The 14,514-nt window shown below is 39.3% G+C and overlaps 1 protein-coding gene across 1 annotated transcript in view; it reads left to right on the top strand.

Moving 5' to 3' along the window:
* Positions 1-14,514, top strand: part of LOC124593905 (agrin-like) — a 669,506-nt gene that overhangs the window by 643,192 nt on the left and 11,800 nt on the right. The window contains exons 23-25 of the mRNA XM_047132256.1: positions 4,030-4,111; positions 6,555-6,695; positions 9,501-9,693. Coding sequence (XP_046988212.1) covers positions 4,030-4,111; positions 6,555-6,695; positions 9,501-9,693 — 416 coding nt within the window. The remainder of the gene's footprint in view (positions 1-4,029; positions 4,112-6,554; positions 6,696-9,500; positions 9,694-14,514) is intronic.

Genomic DNA, 14,514 nt, shown 5'->3' with positions numbered 1-14,514 from the left:
GCAGTGGGCGAACAAGCGTACTGTAACCTACTTCCTTTGTTTTCATATTGCATTTCCTTAGGATTCTTCCACTGAATCTCAGTCTGGCATCTGCTTTACCGACGATCAACTTTATATGATCATTCCATTTTAAATCACTCCTAATGCATACTCCCAGGTAATTTATGGAATTAACTGCTTCCAGTTGCTGACCTGCTATATTGTAGCTAAATGATAAGGGATCTTTCTTTCTATGTATTTGCAGCACATTACACTTGTCTACATTGAGATTGAATTGCCATTCCCTGCACCATGCATCAATTCGCTGCAGATCCTCCTGCATTTCAGTACAATTTTCCATTGTTACAACCTCTCTATATACCACAGCATCATCTGCAAAAAGCCTCAGGGAACTTCCGATGTCATCCACAAGGTCATTTATGTATATTGTGAATAGCAATGGTCCTACGACACTCCCCTGCAGCACACCTGAAATCACTCTTACTTCGCAAGACTTCTCTCCATTGAGAATGACATGCTGCGTTCTGTTATCAAGGAACTCTTCAATCCAATCACACAATTGGTCTCATAGTCCATATGCTCTTACTTTGTTCGTTAAACGATTGTGGGGAACTGTATCGTACGCCTTGCGGAAGTCAATAAATGCGGCATCTACCTGGGAACCCGTGTCTATAGCCCTCCAAGTCTCGTGGACGAATAGCACGAGCTGGGTTTTACATGATTGTCTTTTTCGAAACCCATGCTGATTCCTACAGTGTAGATTTCTAGTCTCCAGAAAAGTCATTATACTCGAACATAATATGTGTTCCAAAATTCTACAACTGATCGACGTTAGAGATATAGGTCAATAGTTCTGCACATCTGTTCGACAACCCTTCTTGAAAATGGGGATGACATGTGCCCTTTTCCAATCTTTCGGAAAGCTATGCTCTTCTAGAAACCTATGGTACACTGCTGCAAGAAGGGGGGCAAGTTCCTTCGCATACTCTGTGTAAAATCAAACTGGTATCCCATCAGGTCCAGTGGCCTTTCCTCTTTTGAGTGATTTTAATTGTTTCTCTATCCCTCTGTTGTCTATTTCGATATCTACCATTTTGTCGTCTGTGCGACAACCGAGAGAAGGAACTACAGAGCAGTCTTCCTCCGTGAAACAGCTTTGGAAAAAGACATTTAGTATTTCAGCCTTTAGTCTGTCATCCTCTGCTTCAGTGCCATTTTGGTCACAGAGTGTCTGGACATTTTGTTTTGATCCACCTACCGCTTTGACATAAGACCAAAATTTCTCAGGAATTTTTGCCAAGTCAGTACATAGAACTTTACTTTCGAATTCATTGAATGCCTCTTGCATAGCCCTCCTCACACTACATCTCGCTTCGCGTAATTTTTTTTTATCCGCAAGGCTTTGGCTATGTTTATGTTTGCTATGAAGTTCCCTTTGCTTCTGCAGCAGTTTTCTAACTCTGTTGTTGTACCACAGTGGCTCTTTTCCACCTCTTACGATCTTGCTTGGCACATACTCATCTAACGCATATTGTACGATGGTTTTGAACTTTGTCCACTGATCCTCAACACTATCTGTACTTGAGACAAAACTTTTGTGTTGAGCCATCAGGTACTCTGAAATCTGCTTGTTGTCACTTTTGCTAAACAGAAAAATCTTCCTACCTTTTTTAATATTTCTATTTACGGCTGAAATCATCGATGCAGTAACCGCTTTATGATCGCTGACTCCCTGTTCTGCATTAACTGTTTCAAATAGTTCGGGTCAGTTTGTCACCAGAAGGTCTAATATGTTATCACCACGAGTCGGTTCTCTGCTTAACTGCTCAAGGCAGTTTTCAGATAAACCACTTAAAAAAATTTCACTGGATTCTTTGTCCCTGTAACCCATTATGAACGTTTGAGTCTCCCAGTCTATATCCGGCAAATTAAAATCTCCACCCAGAACTATAACATTGTGGGGAAATCTACTCAAAATATTTTCCAAATTATCCTTCAGGTGCTCAGCCACAACAGCTGCTGAGCCAGGAGGCCTATAGAGACATCCAATTACCATGTCTGAGCCTGCTTTATCCGTGACCTTCACCCAAATTATTTCACATTTTGGATCTCCGTCAATTTCCTTCAATACTATTCCACTTCTCATCGCTATAAACACGCCTCCCCCTTCACTGTCCAGCCTGTCTCTGCGGTATACATTCCAGTCTGAGTTTAGAATTTCATTACTGTTTACATCTGGTTTCAGCCAACTTTCTGTCCCTAGTTCTATGTGGGCATTGTGACCTTTTATTAATTAGAGCAGTTCTGGGACCTTTCTATAGACACTCCTGCAATTTACTATTAGCACATTAATATTGTTATTCCCTATTGCATTTTGCCTACTCCTACCTTGCCGCATCTCAGGAGCCATCTTGTCGGGCCTAGGGAGGGAATTCTCTAACCTAAAAAACCCACATGTGCACTCCACACGTACTCCGCTACCCTTGTAGCCGTTTCCTGCGTGTAGTGCACGCCTGACCTATTCAGGGGGACCCTACATTTCTCCACCCGATAGCGGAGGTTGAGAAATTTGCACCCCAGATCTCCGCAGAATTGTCTGAGCCTCTGGTTTAAGCCTTCCACTCGGCTCCAAACCAGAGGACCGCGATCAGTTCTGGGAACGATACTACAAATAGTTAGCTCAGATTCCACCCCACGAGCGAGGCTTTCTGCCTTCACCAACTCCACCAACCACCTGTATGAACTGAGGATGACCTCTGAACCCAGACAGCAGGAGTCATTGGTGCCGACATGAGCAACAATTTGCAGTCGGGTACACCCAGTGCTCTCTATCGCTGCCGGCAGTGCCTCCTCCACATCTCGGATGAGACCCCCCGGCAAGCAGACAGAGTGAACACTGGCCTTCTTCCCGAACCTTTCCGCTATTTCCCTGAGGGGCTCCATCACCTGCCTAACGTTGGAGCTCCCAATCACTAATAAACCTCTCCCTCCGTGTGCCTGCTCGGACCTTGCTGAAGAAGTGGCCACATGTCCACTCACAGGCAGAGCGGGCAATGCCACATGGCCAGCCTACACATTGACCCTCCACCTCGTGCGCCGCGAACGCCGCTGAACCCGCCACTCCCCTTGGGCAGAGGGTGGCCCAACCGCGCCCGGTACCTGCGAAGATGTCTCGACAGCAGGGACAGTGGGTGAAGCATGTAACACCTGGGGTGTACCATGCAATGCACTAGACCCCCACTGCCGCTACACTCTGAGGCAGCAGCCTGAAGACGGCTGACTGCGGCCATCAACACTTTCAACTGTTCGCGAACAGTGGCCAGCTCCTCCTGCATTCGTACACAGCAGTCACACTTCCTATCCATCCTAAGAAATCAATTTACTGTACAGAGTTAATCAACTTTTAACTAGACTGCTAATTCACTAAAGACGGCTGATAGTTGACTAGACTGTGGTTACTAGACACTTCTTGTAGAAAACAATGCAAATAGCACTACCTGTCTCCGGACTGTATTCAAAACAAACCCTAGCACTACTGGCACTATGGCTGACTAAAGGGACTCTCTCTGACTGTATTCAAAACAAACATGAAATCTATGGAACATTATTACTAGCACTCAACAATTAAAGCTTCCTAAAAGCAAAAACACACGGAAGAAGAAGTGATAAGTAAGAAAAATACAGTTAATACTTAAATTAATGTAGCTCGCTGCACAGCAGACGTGATACAGATGGCAGTTAGTTGTCTATAATTGGTTTTTATTTGTCAGTCTGGGTTTGTTGATGCTTTCACACAAAGTCAGTTTCAGATTTACATACACTCCATCTCCATGTCTGCTCTTGAAACAAAGAAACTTGTCACATTAGAAGTTAAGTAGCCTCCTTATGATCAAATTATACGTAAATCCATAACCTGTTGTTTACAGTGTAAAAGTGCTCATATAACTACTTATTTGATAAGATAGTGTGGTTACAATTACAAATCGGGTAATCTATTTTCTAAGTGTTAATAAAAAGAATTCTTTCCAGATGTCGATTCCTCTAGTAATGGCATGGCTGTTAAGTTCTCAGGGAAGACATTCTTCAGAATTCCAAATAAGATACTCAAAAGGTAAGAGCCCTCTTTAAAGCTCAAATTCTTTATAATAATTATTTTAATATAAAGTATAAGCACTTAAAAAACACAGTAAATACCTTTTTGTACTAAGTAGGAAGCAGCTGATGGCATTGCCATTGGGCAGAAATAAGGATGAGCTACTGAAGATGATTCACCACTCTGATTGATATGTGAGATGGAGACCAGTGAAATCAAAAGAAAAATTATGACCTACACAAGAGACAGAAAACAAAATGCAATTGCGCATTTTAAAGCTGATAAGCTGACACTTGTAAATGTGTTCAAGTATGCGTACATGAGAAGCTGTATCACAGCAGATGGAACAAGTACAACTAATGTGAAAAAAGGAGTATCTCAGCTATTACAATCACTTGGAAAAAAATATAACATGGAACTGTGTGTCCCTAGATAGCAAAAAAACTATTTGATAACAGTTATTCTTCTGCAGGTCATAAATGTGGACACTGAGGAAGGTGGAAAATAAACATCTGCGAGCTCTTAAGATGTGCTGCTGGAATAGAAGTTATAGATACTTTGGGCAGGATAACAGAAGAGACAAGGAGCCTGCTCCAAAAATACATTGATACAAGAAACAAAATGATTAACTGGGTGAAGATTTTAATATCGTTTTGGGTGGTTGGCTCATCCTATTAGTTCCTCGGTCAGCCAGTCATGTTTATGGCTTCCACTGCTTTATTAATACTGTTAACTTACAACAATGGTATGAACAGATATACTGGACAATGTGTGTGATTTTTTTTTTTTTTATGGCTGAGGCTTTGTACCACAATCTTGAGAAAGGGCACTGATGACCACATTGTTTAGCACCCACCAGTTTTAAATCCATCCACTCATCCATCCATTAGTCACTTACCTTGTCATTCCTCTCAATTTACTACTCTGATCCAGGAAGTGATGAGAGGTAGAAGAGGTAAGGGGCAGTCAAGTCAGGTAAATATGGATGAGGTTAAAGCTCATAGGAAATACAAGAATGTGGAAAGATTAGGTACACCGGCACAAAAATAACTATAATATAAAGTTTAGAAACAAATTTCAATGAGTTTTGCTTGACAGCTCCTTTCCATCTATTGGATAATTTTTTAGTAGACGATATTTATATCTAAGAATAGGTGAGTCTATATGTGCTTGTATGTGTGTTTCCATTAAATATTTGAACACAAGTTTTTCAAACATGAGGATAAGCAGCCACTCATCAGCAAGTGATTGGTAACTAGTTGATATAAGCACTTAAAACCTCAGAAAATTGTACCGGGTTTTGCTTGTTTTCTAGTTTTAGTTCAAAAATTTTCTTTCACAGAACATCAAAACTATCCAAACATAGATGTTTATGACTGTAACAACACTGATTATGTTTGGCTGCTGAAATAAGACACTATTTTAAAAGGAACCATCTCCTTGGACTAATCTTAATGTTCAGCCACTATTTATCTATCCCTTCTACTTTATATTTATGAGTACAAACTCATACTCTTAAGAAAAGAATTCTAATTAATGTAAAAATAAAAGCATTTTTGCTATTTACTTGTTTTATTACATGTAATCACATAATTCTGATGTTTGGATAACTTAAGAAAGCTGTTTTGTTGAAGATTGTTTTTATTTGGTTTTTAGTTTCTAAGGATTGTGGCTAAGACATTGAACTTTTATTCAGGAAGATCAGATTCCAAATAGTCCAAGACACTGCAGAATGATTTCAAGAAAGCACTTCAGATGACTATCAGAATGATTCCTTTGATAAGGCTGTGGCCAGAGTCCTGGAACTTCTTTATCCAGACAAACTTATCCTCTAATGGCATTAATGTCAAAAAAGAAATTAAACGCTAATCTTAAACATTTTTCCATCCTAATCTCCCTTGATAAGTGTCGTTAATTAGTATGACGAGTTTTATATTCTTGGTAAAAAATGAGAATTCCACAGAATCAAAGCAGTCTACCAAGAATCTCATGAAACTATTAGATGCTAATTCTATTTGCAAAGCACTGTATTTTTTCAGATTAATTCTTTTTCTCCTTATTCTTTGTCTATTATTACTACTACTACTATCACTGCTAATTCTAGTACTACTACTTCTATACATCAGCGTACTTCAGACTGTTCCCTCTACACAGGTTGTTTAGATTCATCTGGCTTCTAATTCTGTTATCATTCATGAGTTCCACACTGCGTAAATCCATCACACAGCTGCACTTTCCCCTCTGAAATTTAAATAAATCAGTAATTGTTTGTTTGCTGATTATATGTGTTCATAGGTTTGTATAATTTGTACACAAAAACATGTTACTAAAATCTGTTACTGATGACTGATGTAACTTAAGTGATTAACATACTAAAATGTGAACTTCTGTTTAACTTTATTCATACATTTACTTCATCTAACATACTAACCACATCAATCTTCCTGTCACTTCTATGCAGCACTAACATTTCTCAAAGCACAAACTACACTGATTTAAGTTCACGAGAAGAAGATGAAGAATATGAAATTTATAATGATTATGACACTCAAGGTGTGGATGACATGTATGATGAAGATGACACAGAATTCTTTGACAAAGGGTAAGTGTAAAATAAAATCTCTCTCTAGCTAACGTCTCTTGTATGAACACTACTGCCTGTAAAGTTCCAACTCTCCATTTAGCATCCAAATATCCTCCTAGTCTCTATGTGCCCACCTCTCTTCTCCTCAATACACAACATATACTCTGTACATTTCCTCATTTCCCTAATCATGGAGGTACTGAAATCTTTGAAGAGGTAGATCTTGAAGACAGATGCAAGCTATTCCATGAAAGCCTACTTGCAAAGTTTCAGGAATCAGCAAACCAGCTAAGTGAGAAATCTGCTAACACACTACAACCCCCTACATATTCATCACATAAGGAATGCAAACACAAAGTTAGACTAATTATAGCATGCAAAGAGGGACACTACATACAATGCTCCATACAAGAATGGAATGAAAAGAAGCCCTAATATGTAATACAATAGGAACTGCCCTCTGCCCTGTACTTCGGACGTGCCCTCTGCCATGTAATTCACAGCTATTTGCAGAACGTAGGTGTAATTGTCAATGTTTATATTGATTTTTCTTCTGCTAATCATCAAGAATTACTACTTGTCAGCACAAAAGTTCAAATAATTAGACTAAAAAGGAAGGGAATTGTTTTTTCCTCTGTGGATGTATTTTGTTTGCAATCATTCATAACAGTTAACTATATTCAGTCCCTTAGTTCTGGCTGTTCTAGCTCAAGTGCCCATCTGTGGACAGCTAGGTGCCCAGGAGCCCAGGCCAACAGGGATGGGCAAACAGCTGATGTGTGGGTTGTTAGGTAGCCAGGCAGGAGCATATGTGATCATATTCCAGTAGCCAAGACACATGGGCAGGGGTGACCAAGTGGTTCACACATGCACAAAAAGTGTGTAATTGGGCCACCTGGTGGGCAGCGTATCACACCTGCACCAGACTGTGGGCATCTCGGAGTGCTCGTATCCCATAGAGTAGGGTTGAAATTCCTTAGTTACTTCCAATCAAATGTAGTCAGTTAGATATGTATTTGTTTGCTTGAGGATGATGAAGGATTCATGTGACTACAAGAGTGGCTATCAGTAAACTGCAGCCAATGCTGGAAAATATGTTATTCCGCAATTAATCAAATTCAATTGTTGACCCAAATCTATATATGGCTAAACTGTTTATTTAGTTCATGCTATTCTTTCTGGGAAATTCCTCCACCCCTACTAGCTCTAATTAGTTCGTTATCAGCATGACAGTAAACCCTTATCTTGCTTTATTATTTCTTTCAGAACTGCCTAGTTCACCCCCAATATGAGTACAATCTGTCACTACTATTTGCATGAAATTTGACAATATCATCATCAGCAGCAGCAGCCACTTGTCATCCTTTATTGATAAAATTATTTAATTGGATAGATAAAAAATCTACTCACCAAGCAACGGCAGAATACACACACAAAAGACTGTTGTGACTGGCAAGCTTCCGGAGCCAGTGGCTCCTTCTTCAGGCAAAAGGGGAGGGAGGAATGGTGAAGGAAAACGACTGGAGAGCTCTAGGAAAAGGGATAGATTTTCAGAAAGCCACCCAGAACTGCGGGTCAGAGGAGACTTACCATATTGTTAGTGGCTCATGGTTCTGGGTGACTTTCTCAAAACCTACCCCTTTTCCTAGACCTCTCCAGTCGTTTTCCTTCACCCTTCTTCCTTCCACTTCTGTCTGAAGAAGGAGCCACTGGCTCCAAAAACTTGCCAATCACAACAGTCTTTTATGCGTGTGTTCTGCCACTGCTTGGTGAGTAGACTTTTTATCTATCCAATTAAATAATTTGTGGTGGTGGTGGTGGTGGTGGTGGTGGTGGTGGTGGTTAGTGTTTAACGTCCCGTCGACAACGAGGTCATTAGAGACGGAGCGCAAGCTCGGGTTAGGGAAGGAAATTGGGCGTGCCCTTTCAAAGGAACCATCCTGGCATTTGCCTGAAACGATTTAGGGAAATCACGGAAAACCTAAATCAGGATGGCCGGAGATGGGATTGAACCATCGTCGTCCCGAATGCAAGTCCAGTGTGCTAACCACTGCACCACCTCGCTCAGTCAAATAATTTGTCATCCTTTGCTGGAGAAAGGCCAAATGTTGACTTTTCTGTGCATTGCAGTCTTCACCAACATGCATCTACACTGCTGTTGTTTGTTTCCTTATGTCAAGTATGCACTTATCATTACGTCATTGTCTTGAACTTTTTTTGTATCTGGAAGTCCAGCTAAGAACTCCCTTAGTTCACCTTCCATTCACACACCTTGCAACATCACCTATTCACTTTCATTCCATTTTCAGAACAGTCATTATTATGTCTTCCTCTCAATTGTACTGCATGGTTCATCTGTTTATCTTATTGTCTCTCCTAGTAATTCCCTACATGCATCACCATTCTTCAGTGAGATGACATTAGATTATTAATGGTTTTTTTGCACTAAAAGTCCATGTGTCACTGTCATAAGTCAGTACTGGTAATAGACATTGACTGAAGACATTGTGTTTTAGTCATATCAAGAGCTTTGTTTTGAGTACTCTATTTAATTTACAAAAAGCACTCTAAACCTGTCTTACTATACTTTTTTCTTTTCCCATTCATACAGTCTTTGTCTTCAACTCCTCAAATACGAAACAGAATCAATTGATTCTATTACTTCACTCTCAATCTGCACTTTTTGTTCTATATGTTCATGGCACATTATTTTAGACTTATTATTATTAATTTTAATATTAATATACATTTTTATATTCAACAATTGTCAGTAAATAATAATGTTTTCCAACATATTAAAAATCTTTGTGTTTTCTATTACAGGAGGAAGGGTGAGCGAATGAATCGTTACGAAATAGTCTTCCGAACAACAGAGCTCAATGGTTTATTGTTGTGGCTGGGTAAAGGGAGAAACAACAAAGGACATCATTTTGGAGTGACTGTAGCTGATGGGTTCCCAGAAATGAGGTTCAATCTTGGCAAAAAGCAAGCTACTCTCCAAATTTCTAAATCAAAGGTAGTATCAATTTTTGCAATTCCAGCCAGTACAGACGGCACAGTTTCTCACTATGATAATTAATTACTAACTAGTAGTGACTGAAGGCACATAGAGTTGATGCTTCAAATCAGCCCACACATGGCTACAGAATGAAAATTGATTTTGAATACCTAGACTAGCTTTGGAATATTTGTTTCATTAAAATGCTCTATGACGATTAAAGGACATTGTGCAACAGCATTAACAGTTTGTTCTTACATACATTTTTCTTCAGTGATTTAAATGTAAAATCAGTTGTCAATAGTTCATCTGACGATATTAGTCAAATCTTAACAATAAAATATACTGAACAGATACAAAGAGAGCATACAAGAAAAGTGCTATATCGTAAAATCATAAACAATAACTCAGTTGTGGTGTTTAGAAGAAATTATGGGAAGAATATTGGGAAGAACTGTATAAGGCAGACAGTGCACATGTAAAATTTAACTCTTTTTTTTTAACAAATTTTTACAGGACTTTGAGTTTTGTTGTCCTCTAAAAAACAAAGATACAATGCACAAAAACAAGGATATGGCACAGTTAATTCTTGGGACTAAAATAACTTGAACTAGAAAGAAAAATCTTTACCAAAGTCACAGAACAACTCACTACAGAGTGAAAAGCCCATTCTGGAAACATCCCCCAGGCTGTGGCTAAGCCATGTCTCCACTATACCCTTTCTTCCGGGAGTGATAGTTCTGCAAGTTTTGCAGATGAATTGTGTTTCGTGCTTGGGTAGCTCCTTCAATAGAGCACTTGTCCATGGAAGGCAAAGGTCTCATGTTTGAGTTCTGGTTTGGCACAAATTTTAATGTGTGAGGAAGTTTCATAATTAAAGATGTATGATAAGGAATATATAGTTTTGCTACATTTATTATGGCCTCACACAACAATGAATAATCAGTTGCCATAATTTCAAAGCTAGAACAGTTGAACAGTTGTTGTTTTTTCATATGGTCAGTTCACAGATGTAGATGTTAGTAATATACTTTGTAAGCATAGTTTCATCAGTTGCTTGTGATAGACATTACATCTATATTGCTTGGATTGCACAGTGTTTCTAAGCAATAGTGTCATTAACAGTGCCTTTCAGTATTGTGAACAAGACAGTTAATCAAAACAAGCAGAGCTATTAAACATTTTATATAATCATTTGACTGAAATAAACTTTATTATTAGAGTATGTGGCATCTCACAAGGGTCAGTACTGTACCCACTGATGTTCTTACTTTGAAATATAGTTCAATAAATGTGTTGTTTGCTCTTGATACAAACATATTAATTAAGGGGTCCCTGTCAGGCATGGCTAAATGATATAGTAGCTGAAAAGCCTTATGACTGATCCACTACAAACAGTTTAAATATTAATCTCCTGAGGAGTCGTACGATTTTAGTCAAGCAAAAATTATCTGTACCTTTAGCATGGACATACACTAAAAGAACACTGTGTAAAATGTCGTGGTATCCAGCTCAACAATAAGTTTAAATGGAGTCAAGACAGATAAACTAATCAAGAAATTCAGATCAACATGTTTTCCCTATAATAATTTTGTGTTGCTCTTAGATGGATTTCTGATTGTGTAGAATCAGATTAAGAGTGATGGCTTACTTTAAATATTTTCAGCCCCTGTTGTCTTATGGAAGTATCATTGCAGGCAGTCTACTTAAAGTGAATAAGGTATTTATTCAGCAGAATGAGCAGTGAGAATATTGTGTAAAGTAGATAATTATATATCTTGCAGTAGTCTGCTTAAGGGTCCCGAAGTTCTTTCACTCTCTTCCCAGTGCTTTTATTCCTTAAAGGTTTTTGTTCCAGACAGTAAAAAGTGTTGAACTATGACTCAGAGTGGAATTATGTACTTAAACTCAAAAGTAATTTCTCATCCAATTGAACATAAATTTAAAAAATGTGTCTCATTAGGTGCACTTTGCTCTCACAAAACTAGTTTCCATTGATAAAACAGATATCACAAAAATTACAGCACTTTAAAAATTAAGCGTCAGATATGATGGAATTTAGCAAATAAATTGAGCATAGGGCAGCTTTAAAACACTGTTTCAATCAAAGAATTTATTTTCTGCGACATCAACATGTACAAAATCATTTTGTCATTATATCACTGTAGTGTAATAGAGGTACTGTCAATTCACATGAGTAGTATGAAGAACACAGTGGCATGTGATTCCCTAAATGCTGCTGCTTTTGATTTCCAAGGATTTGAACATTAAAACTTCTTACAAAGACACTCAGTTTGGCAAAGATCTACAGAGGAGGGTGTAAGCAACAAGGTGCATTCCAAATATAATTTCTGATAATCAGGGCAAGAGATTATTAATCTGACCACTCCATGCACAGAATTTTTGCTGTTAAAGATATCTGTCTGTGAAATGAGTCCTATTGTTTTCTAAGGAAGAAATTTTTCTTACTGAATGGGCTTGGGACTACACTTAAACCTCATATATGCCATCCCTTCATACATATAGTCACAGTTTCAATTATAAAGACATGGAGGCCTGTGTATTTACCCAGAGGGACAACAATGTCCATACCTACAGCCACCGCCACATAAATACTGCCTTATCTGAAATCATCTATTTCATGGATGCTTGATAGATAACATTTTTGTAGACTTATCAAACCACACCATTTCCTTTTACTCTGTGAGTTAAACTAAGACTTATTTGTGCAGACACAATCATCTATTGATCTACAGACCAGCATACATGTTATAGTACCCACAGCGAAAACTGTCTCATTTGATGATTTGTGAAGTTTACAAATACGGCTGTTTGCCAGGTATGTGTTTGAGATCTTATGCAAACAGTACTATATCAGTCTTCCTGTGCCTGCAGAAATGGCAAACTCTACTTGGAATGGCTTCATAACCCTACTCCTTCAAGGACATTGGTGTTCGTTACAAGCTTTTACAAACATTCTGGATATCAAATCTGTTGTTAAAAGTAGTTGCCACAGTGTATGAACACTGAAAGTACAGACACATAACTACTTTCTACCTGTTCCTGAGTGTGACCTACCTCTGGCTCTCAGCCCCATGTGGATCATTTATGTGTCTTGTTTGTACTTGTGAATATCACTGTTATTCCCAAATTTAGATGGGTTGTTGATAATATCATAAATGTTTATTATCAGCCGTACAGTATATATGTACTGTGGGGGTGCAGTTAATGTTCCCATCTGCTTAAAGAGATAGCTGCATGATGTACTTGTGTGAACTCTATGCACATTTCTTATTACTTTATTTTCTACAATGAATACTTCTTGAGCAAGTGAGGAGTTACCCCACAATACTAACCCATAAAGAGATCAATGAATCAAAATATGCAAAATTTGATTATAGTAGGAAAGTCCTTGGTCCCACCACTTTATATTTTGAGTAAAAATCATTAGTAATGGCGGCCGAAGACTTCCAGCATAAGGAGTCACCCTCATTCAGCCAACGGCCTTGTCAGAGAGGTCAAAGGAGTGGACAGAGATTCAGGGCACTCTCTTGCCCTTGAGTGGGAAACTGTCCCAAAGGCAGAAGAATCACCAATGATCAATGGCATGAGGATGCAGACGTCAACGGGAACCACTGCACTAAAGACACATAACGTGTATGGTTCAAATGGCCCTGAGCACTATGGGACTTAACTTCTGAGGTCATCAGTCCTCTAGAACTTAGAACTACTTAAACCTAACTAACCTATCACACACATCCATGCCCGAGGCAGGATTCGAACCTGCGACCATAGGGGTCGCGCGGTTCCAGACTGTAGCGCCTAGAACCACTCGGCCGCCTTGGCCAGCCATAATGTGTATCCACAAACCATGTGGCCAGTAATTGAAAGGCAACATGATGATCTCTCCATTGGCAAAAGGTTCCAGAATAGTCCCCCATTTCAATCTCTGGAAGGGGACTGCCAAAAAGGAGACGACCATGAGAAAAAGACTGAATAACCAATGAAAAGATAACATTATTTTCTGGTCAGACAAATATAGGGCAATATCAACTCAACTGAGGGAGTCTGGAGTGACTACTCATGGCACAGTGTGTTCTCTCAACAACAAAATTACACCATCGTCAAGAGTCAGTCTATGGCACAGCACAAACTAATTACAGATGGGACCCAACGCTCAAGCTGGTAGCCATTCTGGCCACCCCTGCAGAATATACTGCCATGCCTGGAGAAGAACAGGCTTGGAGCTGACTGCGAGACAAAGCAGGAGCCCATAATAGGGAACCAGTTCAGTGTGGCTTGAGCTTTGTCATTGAGTTTAACCAAAGGACTTCATCCTGATCAACCCATAGGAAGGTGTGAGAGAGCACTAGCATTATAGTGCTGAGCAGTTGAACAGAAGTGAATTGCATAGCAATAATGACTGAGGAACAGTGCCCACTGTTGAAATGTATGGGCCGTTTTGTCTGGCAGATGTGCCATAGGGCTAAAGAGACTGACTAAAGGACTGTCAACAATAAATAGGTGAAACTTAACAGCATAGAGAAACACATGAAGCTTCTTGATGGCATAGTTAATATCAAGTGTTTCCTTCTCAATGTAAGAGTCTTTCTTATGTGCCACATTGAGCGTCTTCAAGGCAAAAGATATTGGCCGTTCAGAACCACCTACAATGTGATGGGACAGTATGGCCACAAGCCATACAGAGATGCATCTGTAGCCACAACAACCTGTCAAACCAGCTCATATGTGGCGGCCACAGGGCACAATGAAGACTATCTTTCAAATTCTTGAATGCTTATTCACAAGTATAACATGGCTTTTTTGAGCAACTGATTT

This window comes from Schistocerca americana, chromosome 2, assembly GCF_021461395.2.
Source record: "Schistocerca americana isolate TAMUIC-IGC-003095 chromosome 2, iqSchAmer2.1, whole genome shotgun sequence".
Lineage (NCBI taxonomy): Eukaryota > Metazoa > Arthropoda > Insecta > Orthoptera > Acrididae > Schistocerca > Schistocerca americana.
Note: the sequence above shows the minus strand (reverse complement) of the source record. Positions and strands in the feature narration are given on the sequence as shown.